We start from the raw sequence: 15,888 nt of genomic DNA, 5'->3' as shown, positions 1-15,888 counted from the left end.
TTTCTATAGTTTTTAAAGTGATTTTAAAATCAAGTTACTCGCAGATGGTGGACTAGACACACCTATTAAAAATTCCTCTTCTTTGTAATAAGCCCACTTGCATCTGTATTAATAAATCTGTACCAGATTACCACTTTTAAATATATCCAGGAATATTTTTAAGCAAAATAATCATATTCGGTTAAGTTGCCCGATTGCTCTGATGCAGTGGGGATTTTTAAAATTCTGATCATGGAAATAAGCTTGAGCAGAAATTTGACCCCAAATACAATTGCAAAATACTGCAGGTGATGGAAATCTGAAATAAAAAAGACAGTGCTGGAAATACACAGCACGTCAGACAGCATCTGTGGAGAGAAATTGATTCAGTTTATAATGACCCTTCATCCGAACTTGAACTACGACTTCACTTCAAAAAACCAATAAAACTAAGGGCAATTTGTGCCCAGGATGCCAATGGCGCCCAAAGCAGAAACTTTACCCCCAGGAGTCCACTAAGGGACCAGATAAAATTTATCATCAGAGCCACAGAGGGACCTGAGGAGGTGTAAACAAGTTGGGCAGTGCTGTTGAAATCACACAATGACTGCATTCGATTTCAGTTCCAAGCAGATATATATAATGCACCAGATTTTCTTTCTTTCACCTTTCAACGCTCAGTTGACTTGCAGTGCAATTACATGCTGTGTTGCAAAACCAATATGCCTTTAACTGATGATAGAGTTATTAACAGGTCTTTTAAAAGCTATTTACCTAAGGACATAAATGGAACTGCATCTAAATGTTTAAGACTTCTAAAATAAATTTTGCCATGTCAGAGCCTAACAAGAATTTTCAATACATTTTTGAAGAGGATATTGGGGCCAACTCAATTGGAGGGTAATTCTAACATACCCAGTGAGAAATTAACAGAATATGGTTCACCACACATTTTATGCCCTTGTACAACTTTATTTTTCATTAAAATCACAGGATTAAAAATATAATTGTGTCTCGCCCAGAGCTCGAGCATTAAATCAGCATTCCACATAATTATTTTGTGGTAGGATGCCCCATGCCAAGAGTGCTCAAAAATGGTGTATATAACAGACGTATAGGATCTCAAATGTGAAATAATTGTGTTTTGTTTTAGTCAAAAAGTCCTGTTAATTCCCCCCCCGCCCCTTCATCCCTTGTCATGATTAAAATGTGTTGGGGTGTTACATTAGGGTATTCTAAATATTTCTGTTCTTGTCTCAAAGCTTAGATAATGGTCGCTTGCTTGAATTTCTGGTAAATCAAGGGGAGCATTTGGAGGAAAAGGTGGCCTTTTACATCCGGGACACCTTGGAGGCCCTCCAGTATCTACACAACTGCAGGGTTGCTCATTTGGATTTGAAGGTAGGACTTTACCCAAATAAACAAATCAATATAGGATCCTTATATATCCTTTTCAAATTTATATTTTTTGAAATTTTGTTGTACCATAAAACTTTTGCATTTAAACTTAGTGAACAAATGGACACCAGAAGGTTGTCTTTGCTTAATTTGTTTGGGCAAAATGAAGTTAAGTAAATAATTAGAATGATGCTAGATGAACTAGTTCCTTAATGCCAGCAACACAGTAAACAATAAATACTAGTGTCAAATCTTAGCTGTTTATTGCATTATGTGTTCAGTCACATTATATACCTTTTTGCTTTTCTTTTGTAAATTTTCTCCTACATCCTGCTTTTCTGTCAAAGATATCCTTGCTAGGTTGGAAATTCTTTGCTAGGTTGGTTCCATATTCACCATTCACATCCATTTCATGCTACACATTTGAGCTGAGACAGTAAGTACTTGTAGGAAATTTGGCAATGGAGGGCATTACAGCTGAACCTGATTATAAGACTGTATTTTTCAACAATAACTTGCATTGATATCATTCTTAGTCATGTAAAATAACATGTCAGAGCACAAAGGGTATAAGAGTATGCTTAGAAGGAAACAGAAGATATTTGGAAGAACAGAAGATATGACTGAAGGGAATTTTTAAGAGGCTATTGAAGGAAAGAGCGATAGCAAAGCAAAGTGCCAAATAGCGGTGGTAGAGTGGCTGACAGATCACGGCGCATGGTGGAGTAGATGAAGTAGCAATGCAAAATGAGAGGAGTTGAGAGAGCGAGTAGGACCCTAGAGCTGGGGATGGTTGCTGAGGTAAGATGGAGGGAAAGCTTGGAGAGATTTGAAAACATGCACAAGGAGCATGACATTGATACACTGAGTAGTAGAGCTGGTAGGGTACTCTCTTCCATAACCCCATTTCTCCATGATCTTTTTATATTCCTCCATTGCAAACACTTATCCTTTTCTATTTTAAATGTTCTAGTTCCTGCCTGAATAGTCATTTGTGATGAAGGACCAATGCTATAATATCCCTTATTCCAAAAACCTTCATTAGTTTTACCCCTCGTTTCATAGAGTTAGAATCTTAGGTCTCAATACTTTTGTTTCCCATTCATTTTTTACTATTTATCATAAGAAAGTCCTCGTTTCACTCACCCCTTTACTGGCTGCTCCTCTTTCAGTGCTGCTCAAATTCAGCATTGTTGATATTGCTACTGGCTCTGCAAAAACTGCTGGGCTCCACCCCAGCCACATACTCCAGTCTCTCTCCCCTGGTCCAGTCTTCTTCTCTCTTCTGTCCAAGCCCCATTCTCCTGACTCATATTCCCCAGTTTCCCTCTCTCACCAAGACCCATTCCTGTCTCCCATTTCCTGTCGACCCTCTCTCTTCTATGTTCCCCCTCTCCCCAAAGATCCCATTCTACAATCTCCAGTCTCCTTATCACCAGTTTGTTTTTTCTCTCTCCATATTTCCTTCCTCCAACTCCAAGTCTGCTGACACTCTCTCTCAACTGCCAAACCCCTTATTTCTAGCCTCTTTTCACTCACATCTAACCCAGCCTCACACATGTCCGCTTTTCTCTCCCTCTCCAATCTCCTGGATATTTCTCCACTAGCCAATCTGGTTTCTGGTCACCACAAAGCCATGGCTGGCTCTCTGTGGCACTATCTGGCTCTCTGTGGCACTAGCTGGCTCTATGTGGCGCTAGATGGCTCTATGTGGAGTGAGCTGGCACTATGTGGAGCTAGCGGGCACATCATAGAGAAAGGGGGAGCTGCTGTGTGGCAGGATATTGTAGGGCAATAACCTCCCAGATTGTTAGCAGGATTGGCTAGGAGATTTATAGCCCATTCTGGGAGACTCCTGAACAAGTCAAGGGAATGGTAACATAAGCAGACTAGAATTTTGGCAGTAGAGGACAGATACATGAGTTGGGACTTCTTTGCAAAGAATGCAGAAAATCTTTGAGATGCCTTTAGACACTAGAAATCTGTACAATGCCAATGATTGACGATAGCCCTGGAGGAAGATGTCTGCTCTTCTGAGGAATGGAGTTTCCTATAAGATGATCTTTGGTTATTTCTGCAGCAAGAGGCAGAGGAGGATGTAGGAAGTTGTAAATTATTGGACCTATTGCTCCATATCAGTACATAAGCCCCATTTAGGCTGGAAGTCAATAATTTGCATTCACACAGGCCTAAGTAAACAATACATGTGGCACTGTTTCAGCTTTATTAATAAATATTTTCTTTTCTAACAGCCAGAAAATCTATTGATTGATCTTCACACACCTGTGCCACGTGTCAAGCTTATAGATTTGGGTGACGCTGTTCAGATCACTACTTATTATTATGTACATCAGTTGTTGGGAAATCCAGAATTTGCAGCTCCTGAAGTAATTCAGGGAACACCAGTTTCACTAAGTACGGACATCTGGAGCCTTGGGGTCCTCACTTATGTGATGCTAAGTGGGGTGTCTCCCTTCTTGGATGAGAGTGTAGAGGAGACATGTATGAACATTTGTCGACGAGATTTCAGTTTCCCTGATGAGTATTTTCAGGGAATCAGCCATGTTGCCAGAGACTTCATAAGGGCCCTGCTTCAGGGAGATTTCCGCTGGAGACCCACAGCTGCCACTTGTTTACAAAATCCTTGGCTACATCCTCAGAATGACAGCTACTCCACAATTCCACTGGATACCTCACGGTTGGCTTTGTTTATTGAGCGCCGCCGACATCAAAATGATGTGCGTCCTGTCAGCAATGTGAAAGGTTTCTTACCAAGCAATCTTGGATCAAGGATGTGAAACAATAGTGACCTGTACATAATGAGTCACTATCTTGCTGAACAGTGCATTGTGAGTAGTTGCACTTCACAGTGCTGAAATAGTGGGGCTGAGCACAACTTGAATAGATTTAAACAGGTTTACGTTACAATAGAGTCATATATATAGAATGTTTCTGAAGTATTATCCTTGGCGAACCAGATGAGCAAATTTCAATCTATTTACTTTAGATTGAGTGCAAATGTTTTAACCCTTTGAGAAATGAATATTCTTTGAAGTTTTAAAGAGCAATGAGTTTTGTAATGCATATAACAACTGCAAAATTAAACTCCTCGATATTTCACATACTGAATGTTGTAAAGTAGATGCCAAGAAAATGAAGAAAATTGCATTAGTAATCATATACTCTAAACAAAATAAATTAGATGCTTTAAATTATTTAGTTTAATAAAGCAATGTTGTTTTCGCTCTTGCAAAGTTAGCAGGCATTCTGTGAAATCCAAATTTAAGTATATGCGCTACAGGTGAGCAACCTCACTGGTACCTGCGCATTTTGAGAAATTCTGTCCATATAATTTTCTATTCCCTGGTGGCAGAGGACCCACAGTCTTATGAAATGCAGAGCTGCCAATAAGGCCTCCTTTAGTAGTAGCACATATTCATACAATGGACTATATGGTCTAGTGAAACATTATCAAAAAAAAACTTTTTTTTATAAATTCAGTTTTCTCTCCTTGGGATCTGGGAGGCCTCAGGTACTTCACCCAAGTGCCTCTCTTCATGTGTGAACCTAGAATGTTGTGTGTCGACAGGCTATTATAGCCAAATAACTGTATACATGCTTTCCAATTGTAATCAAAGGATAGCAATCAAGAGCAGGAACGCTAGCTAATTTTTCTTATTTTCATCCCTAGCTCACTGGCATTCAGGTTAATATCTACTCCATCTCTACTTCTGCCCTAGTGTATATCTAAGGGCAGATATAAGCCCGGTTTATATCCGGGTTGCAGTCATTAAACATGGCACTTTCCTGTTTTGTGTGGTTAGTACCATACCTTGTGATGCCTTTAACTCACCAAGTATTAATGCCACTTAAAACAAAACCAAGTTCCCCCTAGGTCCTTCTGAAAGCTGCATTGTCCTGGTTAATTTTCATAATAGTTATTTTATACTAGTACAATTAAAGGTGAACAATATTATTCAGATTGATAAGAAGCATGAAAATATGATTGTCAAATATGAGAAATTGGAAACCTACCACTATTTATCATACCCTAAAATTACCCTTATTTGCATGTAAGAGCATCTACTTGCAAGCTTAAAATTCTGGATTATGAAAAGCCTTATTAAACATTTTTTACGTTCATTCAATTTTATGAATGGAGCCATTTTCACCATTGCTACACCCTGAACTGGAGTACTAAATTATGCAGATGTAAGTCATAACATAACATTTAAGAAGTATTTGGATGTGCACTTGCGATGCCATGGTATACAAGGCTATGGGCCTAGTGCTGGAAAATGGGATTAGATAGTTAGGTACTTGTTTGACTGGCACAGACTCGATGGGCCAAAGGGCCTTTTTCTGTGCTGTCACCCTCTAATACTCTAAGTCCTGTGTCCATTCTGGTCAATTTCCTAATTGGGCATATGGCTGAAACTGCCATCTGAAGCAGGTAAGAACTTAGTTGCCTATTAAAATGGTTTTGGGGTGTCATTCATATGATTTCTTGGCATGCGAGGAATTACTTCAGCTTAAGAAATGAAATGCAGGTGGAAGCTCCTTTCCCAAAGCAAACTGGGCTAGGAGATCCCAGTGGCATCATTGCAATATGTAAATTGGCATGTTGCAAAAGTTCCTCATGCAGCTCCCAGTCCACTTCAGCAGCCTTCAAACAGAGGCTTGCATGCTGGGCTGCACTGCCATTTGTTTAGAGACTGATGCATGCACTATGTTTACTGTTCACTTCATTTTTACTTGCCACTTTTAATTGCCTATCCTGTCAGCCTTGTGAAAGGCTAATAATGGGCCAGTAGGCTTTTTGAGGTTCTCCAGAGAATTTCACAATTTTCATTCCCATTCATTATATCTGATTTATTTGTGATTTTCCTCTTCCCATCATCAATGTGCTCTTACATCTAAGTCTGCATCTGTTGACCTGTGGTTGTAAATAATTATGCAAATAAGCCTACACCTGAAAATTAAATGTTGCTAATATTGACCTTCACTTGGGATTTGAAATAATGTTTAAACATTTAGAATTGATGTACAACTGTAGGCTAAAATCAGCCCCAATTAATTTTAATAGTGGGCCAGATTTTGCAATAAAAGTAACGGTGAGGCTATCAGTGCTCACTCACTATTATTAAGAAGCAAATCAGACAGAAACTGGCTGAAGTATACTGGGGATATTATGTTAGGGGGTAAAGTAGAGATGCAGTGACAGACACTTAAGGAGATATTCCATAGCACTTAGCAAAAATGCACTCTAGTGGGAATGAAAGACTCTAGGAGAAGGATGCACCATCTATGGCTAACTAAGCAAGTTAAAGATAGTATCAAATTGCAAGAAAAAGCATACATTTCTGCAAAGATTAGTGGTAGGCCAAAAAATTGGACAGAGTTTAAAAAACAGCAAAAAATTACTAAAAACTAAAGGAGGGAGAAATTGAGAGAAAGCCATCAAGAAATGTAAAAACAGATAGTAAGTGTTTCTAAAAGTATTTAAAAAGGAAAAAAAGTAACTAAAGTGACTGTTGGTTCTCTAAGGAGTGAGTATGGGGAATGAATGATGGGAATTAAGGAAACAGCGGAAGCTTTGAAAAAATAGTTTGTGTTTGTCTTCACTTTAGAAGACAAAAATTACATAAGAATATAGAAATAGGAGCAGGAGTAGAACATTCAGCCCTTCGAGCCCACTCTGCAATTCAATGAGATCCTTGCTGATCTTCACCCTGAGCACCATTTTCCTGCACTATCCCCAGAAACATCCCAGAAATACTTGTAAACCAAGAGGTGGAAGGGAGGGAGGAACTTAAAATAATTACTATCACCAGGGAAAGGGACCTGGGAAAATTATCAGTCCCCAGGACCTGATGACTTCATCCTAGGATCTTAAAAGAAGTGGCTGCGGAAACAGTAGATGCATTGATTGTAATTTTCCAAAATTCATTAGATTCTGGAAAGGTCCCATCAGACAGGAAAATAGCAAATACAACTCCTCTATCAAGAAAGGAGGGAGATAGAAAGTAAAAAACTACAAGCCAGTTACCCTAGCATCTGTCAGAGGGAAAATGCTAGAATCTATTATTAAAGATATGTATAGGAGGGCACTTAGAAAATATTTGTGCAATCAGAAAGAGTAAATATGGCCTTTTGAAAGAGAAATCATATTTAACTAATTAGAGGCAGGAAAGTAGAGCTGAGGCTATGATCTTATCAAACGGTGGAGCAGGTTCAAAGGACCAAAAGACCAATCCTCCTAATTTGTATGTTCGTATGTATGTATGTAGCAATTTCTGTAGCCTGTACATGCGTAACATGCAGTTAAATGCAGAAATCAGGAAATTGCTGTGTGAGTTGCCCTGCTCCTCCAGAAGCTCTCTACAACAGAATCTTGCTGAGAGACCACATACGTGAAATGGTGTGAAGTTGTGGTACTTACTCACTAGATGCCCTTAAACATGCCAGAAAAAGTTAGGGCTTATCCATTCAAGTGAATTTTCAAAAGTGTGATCAGTTTTAATTAGTGCGAAGCAAGCTCTTTGGCACTGAAAAATTACTTTTACAAGTGTGGAGTCTCAATTCTTCAGCTTTTAATTATTTTTTAAGATTTAAAAAGGGAAAAAAAAGATTTTTTGTCGCTCATCTCATTCTTAGTCATATGTTTCTTTCCCTCTCTTTATTTCACTCTCTATACATGATTTAATATTGAATTAAATGGCAGAATTTAACCAATCTCCAGGTGGTGGGCTGGGAGGCAGGAGGGAGGCATGTTGGGATGCAGTCCTGCTGCCAGGGCATTTCCCAACAGTGGACTGCGATGCAGATCGGCTGCTCACTCCAAGGAGGAAGGCATACGCTTTACATACTTAAAGGGCCTATTAAGAGCCATTTTAGGGTACCACCAATATTTTGCCAAACAGCAGAGTACCCCCCACAGCCCTGTGGAAAAGCTGCCTGTTTAATGAAGGCAGTCTCTCTGCAGCCCCAGTGGTGGGGGTGGCGGCTATCAGAGCCAAAGCCTTCAAGGCATAAAAAGGGGAACCACAGGCAGGGAAGGCAATCCCCCTGGTCCCAACAATCATCCAGATGGATTTTCCCTATAACTGTTGGCTCCCTGAATTTTTAATTTTTTTTAAGTTTACCTGCTGGATGCTCAAGGCCTCCTGTATGCCTCAGCAGCAACCTCCTCGTCTGATGGCGCTGCTGAGGATTCAGAGCTGTCGGCCCACTGACTGGGCCAGCAGCATCAGGAGCTGCCCACCATCCTTAATTGTATGGTGGTCCTGCAAGGAGCCAATGAGCAGCAGAGGCTACCTGTGGTAAAATCACCAAGCCTGAGCTAAAATTCAGGCCACTATTTGAATTTGCACTTCCTGGTTTAGAGTCCAAGTGCAGAATTTCTAGCTTGGCGCCCGACCTGCTCGAGTGTAAAATAGTGCATAATGATGTCGGGCGAGCGTCCCAACATCATCCCGCTCTTGCGCGACATTTCAGTTGGCAAGCATGTGTGAAAGTCAGAAACGTGCCCGCCGACAAATAAGAGGGCAATTAAGCCCTTTAAAGTTCCAATTGACTCTGATTTTTCGTGGTCGGTCCAACCTTATGGTTGGTAGACAGGCAGACTTTGCATTTTTAATGAAACCTCATCCAAAGGCGGGATGAGGTTTCCGTTTTAAAAAATATGTTTGGACAGAATTTTCATTATCAGTATGTTCAAGTGACTGATTCTGATGTGTGGACATTTTTTTGTGGATTTTTAAATCTTTATTCATTGCTTTTAAATTCTTCAGCTCCCTGAAGCAGCCCCCCCCCCCCCCCCCACCAGCCCCCATCCCGGCAGCACTGGGCATTTCAGCATGCCCTTCACACTAGCTGACCATTAATTGGTCAGCCAGTGTGAAATCACAGTTGGGGGCTGATCGCAGTTGGTGTTCCATTCCCTGGCTGCACCTGGGCCTGCTGATCACGCGCCCGCCAAACTAAAAATTTCTTCTCCGCCGATGCTGCCAGACTTGCTGAGTTTTTCCAGGTAATTCTGTTTTTATTTTGTTTTGGATTTCCAGCATCCGCAGTAGCTTTTAGCTTCTTGTTTTTATCTAAAAATTCTATGTGCCTCAGGAAGGATTCTTCAATTGACTGATTGAGCAGACACACCTTTGCCCAGGTCCCTGATCCCCTGTAGAGGATACCATACTAATATCACAATTTCCAGTAAGTTTAATGAATCGCATGCTTTGTTTATTCGCTGCTGACAGAACAATCCAGACCATTGTGCATAATTCTGAAATGTACAGAGACGTGAAGGGAGTGATTCAACATTGTGACTGTGTTTAGTTATTTCATCAAGACAGTTGGCTAATTTGATTTTTGTATGTTTTAATATAGCATATCAGAAGGGATTTTGATGGCTTGAATTTCTTGCATTACTTAAATCCCATAGTGAAGAATGAATTTTCTGAATTACACAAAAGTATGGTGCTTATTTCAACTCTGTCCATCTGCCAAAATAGCTCCATTTGCCTACACTGTTATGCTTGCCTACATGATAGTGACTACAGTTGAGAAGTAATTTGTGTGAAGCACTTTTAAATGTTTCTCAGAAACGGCATTGTGCTGTATAAAAGTTTTTCTCTTTCTATTCAATTACCAAGCAGATAGCAATAAAGATGGCTTAATGAACTTGTCCATTCAATAACTGAGCAACACAGAATAGAAAGATGCCAAGTTCACTCTTCAGTCTGTGCTGAGTTAGATCTTCTCATTTGGATGATCTCAGTCAAGCTAGAATTGACCTGAGTGCTCCTGGGTTAGGAAGGAGGAAAACAGACTGAGGGCTCCTGCCTTTGGTGACTATCGAATGATTGCTGCTGGAAGCACTGTTATTTGGACATTGCAAGGGCAAGATCAGGCAATGCAGGGACACTCCTGTAGAGAAATAGCCTGACAACAGTCACACATGAAGAATAAGTGGTACTGGGGAAATGATACCCATGGATGGTTTATGCAATTGCAAGTCAAAGACCTTCAGGGGGTTGGGGGGGTGGGTGGGGTGATGAGCCATTTCTTAAAGGAAAACATCAAATTATGTATTGTTGCGTAAAAACAATTTTGTCGCAAATGAAGGGCGGCAGACACTCCATTTAGAAAACTTTGGGAAAAATGGATAAGGAATGCATATTTAAATAATTATGTTAGACTATTACATCTGATACAATATGTATTTTTTCGCATGCTCCCAAGATGATCTCTCCACATCTTTTATTTTCATTGAACCAATTTTTCTCCTGTTTGTGTGAGCATAAATATTTCCTACCATATAATCAACTAACATTGCAGATGAATATGGTGGCAGAGTTCGAGGGCTAGAGAAATCGGTGATGATTCTTATGTGAAAACAAATATCTATGTTGCAAGTAATAACAAAGCATGCGGTGACAAGAAGGAACATGCTGCAGCTGGAGTTAGAATATTGAAGAAGAGTCATACGGACTCAACGTTAACTCTGTTTCTCTCTCCACAGATGCTGTCAGAGCTGCTGAGTTTTTCCAGCATTTTCTGTTTTTATTTAAAATATTGAAAGCTTGGCACTTTCTGGAGCACCTGTGCTATTTTGACAGGTGAATTCTGGGCAGCATCTGAAGCTCTCACCCCCACAGGTAAGGGCCTCGTTGGGTCAGGGTCTGATGACATCATTCAGACCCAGATTACATTTTAACCAGCAGGAGCAAAGCCATAACCTGGTGCCTGCCTTGACAGAGAAATCTTAGCGCACAGGAGAAACAGGTCCAGAGGAGGGTTGTAAAGATAAAATATGTTTGTTTTTAACTGATTTCAGAAGGATAAGTCCCACAAAGAATTCTTGGGCCTCCCCAGCTCCATGTAGCTTTCCACCTGGGATCTCACCCCATCCCTTCAGCTACCTAACTGGGAACTTATCCTCCAAGCAACAAATTTGCCTCCTGATACACTCACACTCACCCAACACCTGCCTGTTGGCTTGATGTCATTGATTTCAGGTTCAGGTAGGCATTGCACCTGCTGTAGTTAAATGAAGCTTTGATGCTAAAATGACTTGGACCTTAAGTTGGCGAGGCTGGGCGAATTTGACTCTCACCTTGCCAGTCCCATGCTCGCCACATGCCCTGAGTTACAATCGGGGCTTAAAATTCTTGCATTGTTCTATAGGTCAATCTTTGGGATTGGACTTAAAGTTTTAAATGTAAAATGATTTCCTTTTGTACAGCAAATGTAACTTAACAACAAAGTGCTAGAATGCAATAGAGCTCTAATGGCAAGTTGTTAATTCCAATTGTAGAACAAAAATTGTAGCATAGCACAAAGGGATGATAAAATTCTATGAAAAACTTTGAAATTAATGCACAACAACTTGCAGAATATCCTTGCTGCACATCTTTATTGTAAATCAGTTTTTTTTGGGGATGATTTACACTAACACAAATTTTATCAGTTCCTAGCATTGCCATACCCTCATTTTTGGACTGAACAACCTGCCTTCTTAATTGATTACTCAGAAATTTCTAAACTACAAGTTAGGCATCAAAGATATTTTAGACTATGTGCAGACATTTAATTATGAAGGTTTTTCAATTAGTTTTCATTATCAGTAAAACAACTAACAGAACTCAAGGCATAATCCCATCATTGCACCCTCTCCTTCTGCCCCAATCCTGTTCAGTTTTACATTTGGAATTTGCTAGCAACCAGGCTCCTAATTCAAGAGGAAATACAAGGGGCATTGTGCACCTTTGAATGACAGTTGTATATTGGCACAACCTCCAGTCAATATTTTCTTGATATCCTTGAAGACCATCTTGATTTTCCACAAATTGTTTTCCACAAATGGTCCAATTGATTGGATGCTGCAGCTCAGGCTGTTGTTGCTCAGAGTGGTCAGAGGTGACCTGTTACCTGAAGGTGACTCATGCCAGGTATCCATGTACTGAAGATACAAGCAATGCTTAGTGCCCTATGCACATTTTGTCAGCAGTTGTGCCACCGCATCTGCAGAAAATTAGGGAGAAGTTTATTGACTGTTTTGCTTACCCTGCTTGTAATAGCTCTTAAAAAATATCGAACAAAAATATTGATGTTAGTGATGGAGAGGGTTGTTTACTCTTTTAGACTGCCCCTTCATCCTCCTGTAGACAGCGTGAACAGGCCAGTCTATTGCCTGCTGATAATCAGCAATAGATATGATTTTAGACTTTGATAAGTGTGGGAATAAGCTGCCTTGCCTGAGCATAGTACTCCAACCAGCAGCAGACCAACTGAGAATAGATTAAACAACTGGGTTTGAGCAACACTTGATCTCATTATCTGGTTGCAAATTAATTGCTAGCATGCTTGACCTACCAGGTCACTGACCTATAAATTTGGAAAACCTATTTATGAACCAATATGGAATGAAATCTTAAAGGTTGTTTATCCAGGCCTCTTTATTAAATTCATTTTTTTACCAGCAGTTTTCAGTTTATAGCTTTCTTTGACAATTGCCATTTTACTAAGTTATCTCAACTTATTTAAATATCATTCATAAATCTTTTTATAACCTTTAACAAATTATGCTACAACAGTGAAATGGCCACACTGACCTTAGCAGGTTTTATTACGTGTGGCATTCAATTCTGTTGTGTGTTAGTTATAACCTCTTGATGCTGGTTGTACTCTGACACTTTTTAATACGTGCGCAAAATCACCTTTTCCCTTCATGCTTAAAATTATTTTTATTCAATATACTGCACTAATAATATTCAAAATCAGTTTTTTAATTTCAAGATTGTTTTTGATCTTTTTAAGAGTATGAATACCTATATTGTTTGCAATTACTTATTTTAAAAACATTTCATTAATACATTTTTAAAGTTGACACATAATGTAGTGTGATCCCACTGATATCTGAAAGGTGAATGCACTATTTGTAAAGTATAATTTTCACAAATGTGTGCAGATGTTGTCAATCATTTATGCAAGTGCTGGTTATGTTTGCTGAGCTTTGTCGCCTAATTTCTGCTTAATATATATTTCACATTTCTGCGCAAGGCAATTCTGTACAGTTAGTGTTAGCAAACAATCAGACCAAACAAAGCATTTCTAAAGCTGACTTTTGAAGCAGTGATGATTTATTTTTACATTATAGACTTTAATAAGGATACATACAACTTTACAGCCTTAAAGTATCTCAATTGCTTGCCTCAGCACTATTCCATATCAGCCTTTTATTGATCATTAAGCTTTGTTGCATATTTTTAGTAACAAAATGTTATATAAAGTCTGGTGTATATATTTAATTTTTGATGATTTACAGAGAAAATATGTTGTAATTTTTGGAAAGTGGAACAGGAACATTTTAGTAATTGCTATTGATTCTTTTTACTTCTCAAAAGCTAGCAGACTGTATATATGCATATTATAAATTTGAAACTGCATGCCACATCCTGTATCTCATATTACACAGTTCAAAAAGTGATTCACACATAATTAGAGAAATAAATGTTAGAATATTTCATACAATGTTTTGCTTTGGTTATAATGTTAGCAACAATCCAAAACAGGCCTTTACTGTTTCACATATGCTGGCTGTTTGTTATTGAATATTTAATACATTATTAAATGGTTGGTTTCTCAATATATCCCTCTCTTTTTCATTTTGCTGAAATAATGATTCAAGTCTGGAGTGTGCAAGTGTGTTCTTTCGTATTGAAGCTTTAATACCAAGGGAAACTGCATATATTTCATTGCCAATCTCTTATCTATGTTTGTTTATTACAGTATATGCATACATGTGAATCGATTCTACTGAATGACCGTTTCCCTATATGCCATGTGCATTATGTATTGCAGTGTAGATTGTGCAGTTAAGTAACTATCACCAAATTGTAAAGCAGAAGTGGGGAATTCTGCAGTAGCCTGCAATCCATGTGCTATACAAATCACGAGGGCAATACATTGAATCACGGGCTGCGCTGTGTTTGATCATCTCGCCTATGGCAGTGATAAGGGCATTGGAGTGGCTACAGGAAAAGGAACCAAAAGAGCCAACATTGCCTCCCATGATTGCTAGTAACTGCTGGAATGTCATGTCTACTTTGCCTGGCTTTGAAGTCCAGATGGGACACTTTGAGGCCTCACACATGAGTAATGGACATTTCAGCAAGGTTTCACGGGAGCAAGGTACCCCACCTTTGAAACTTTATCCCAATAGTAAAGTCACCAGCCTAAAAATCTGCAGCTACACCCACTGTGCAGCTATGGCACTGACACTGCCCACGTGGCAGCTTCAGGGAGAAGGGCCTACAGGAGGTTTGTATGTATATCTGTGTTGCCCACCACAAAGGACCCTGAAATACTACATTAAGCTGGTTGACCTGGAAGTGAGGGGACTGTGAGTCTGTCTAACAAAGGAATGAGTCTGTTTCAGGAGGTTACTCTTAAATTATATTTCCCTACTCCTGATCCTTGGGGTCAGAAATCCAACCATGACCTAGACCCCAAAGTAGGCTCCATGTCCACCATTACTGCCAAGTACACCTAACAAGACTGGGTCAAAATCCTGGAACTCTGAGACTGAGAATTATTGTGCTAATGCTATATCAGGTTGTAACTGAGGACTTAAATGTGGGAACTCCTGCCCTACCCCAACCCCTTTACACTACTGACTTTGTAGATGCAAGTAAAAGCTTTGCCAACCACCACCACCACCGCCGCACCTCCCCCCCCCTCCCCCCCACCCCCCCGCCAAATCTCTGGACCCCAAAAAGCATATGGGAATCTTGCACTTAAGCCAGTAATGCAGGTAACCATCAGGTCAACCATGCAATTCTGGTGACCTATAACCTTTGGGAGAGAAAGCAGGACCAAAATACATGTCAAAAAGTAAAATAGAAATATATTATAAATTGAAACCAAACATTGGCCAGGAATTTCCTCAGAGCTTTCTAGTTCCAATGTCATGCCTTCATAGGAAGTGCAGTGGCAACCCCATTTATGTTTGTTAAATGGGATTTCCATTACACTTGCAGTCAAGTTAAAGTGGCAGAGTGAGGGCAGTTCCAAGGAAATTCCCAGCCAATCATGTTTCTATATAATACATTCTCATTTCAGACAAACATTTTCATGGCCTGTATATTATTTGAAATAAGAGAGTGCACCGTTAAGTAGCAGCCAGAATGTTGGTTCTGTAAAATATTTCCAAAATGGGTCCCCAATCTGTTCTGTACTAACAGAAATACAAGGGTGAAACCAGGTCCTCCCCAAAGAGATAGAACTAACATCGGAGGGAGGAAGTTAACCGGGTCCGTTGCCATGCAAGCATAGTTATAGAAATGATCTACTTTTGCCTCATCGAGTCAAACAACAGAGGATAGAGCACAGAACTGTTAAACTTGACCATAATTAGAAGGCATGAAACGTGAGCAAGTTTGAAAGTTTTCATGGCTGTTATTGTTTCAGATTATTGAAGAGTAACTGCTGTGTGTGTTCAAGAGACTT

At 39.6% G+C, this 15,888-nt stretch overlaps 1 protein-coding gene across 1 annotated transcript in view; it reads left to right on the top strand.

Annotated features, from left to right (window-relative positions):
* Window positions 1-6,781, top strand: part of kalrna (kalirin RhoGEF kinase a) — a 1,015,085-nt gene extending 1,008,304 nt beyond the window's left edge. Inside the window, exons 59-60 of the mRNA XM_078552171.1 lie at window positions 1,242-1,380; window positions 3,630-6,781. Coding sequence (XP_078408297.1) covers window positions 1,242-1,380; window positions 3,630-4,175 — 685 coding nt within the window. The 3' untranslated portion in view covers window positions 4,176-6,781. The remainder of the gene's footprint in view (window positions 1-1,241; window positions 1,381-3,629) is intronic.
* Window positions 6,782-15,888: the final 9,107 nt, after the last annotated feature.

Source organism: Cetorhinus maximus, chromosome 11, assembly GCF_964194155.1.
Source record: "Cetorhinus maximus chromosome 11, sCetMax3.hap1.1, whole genome shotgun sequence".
In the NCBI taxonomy this organism is placed as follows: Eukaryota; Metazoa; Chordata; class Chondrichthyes; order Lamniformes; family Cetorhinidae; genus Cetorhinus; species Cetorhinus maximus.
The sequence above is the reverse complement of the archived record's forward strand: the minus strand, read 5'-3'. Positions and strand labels throughout refer to the sequence as shown.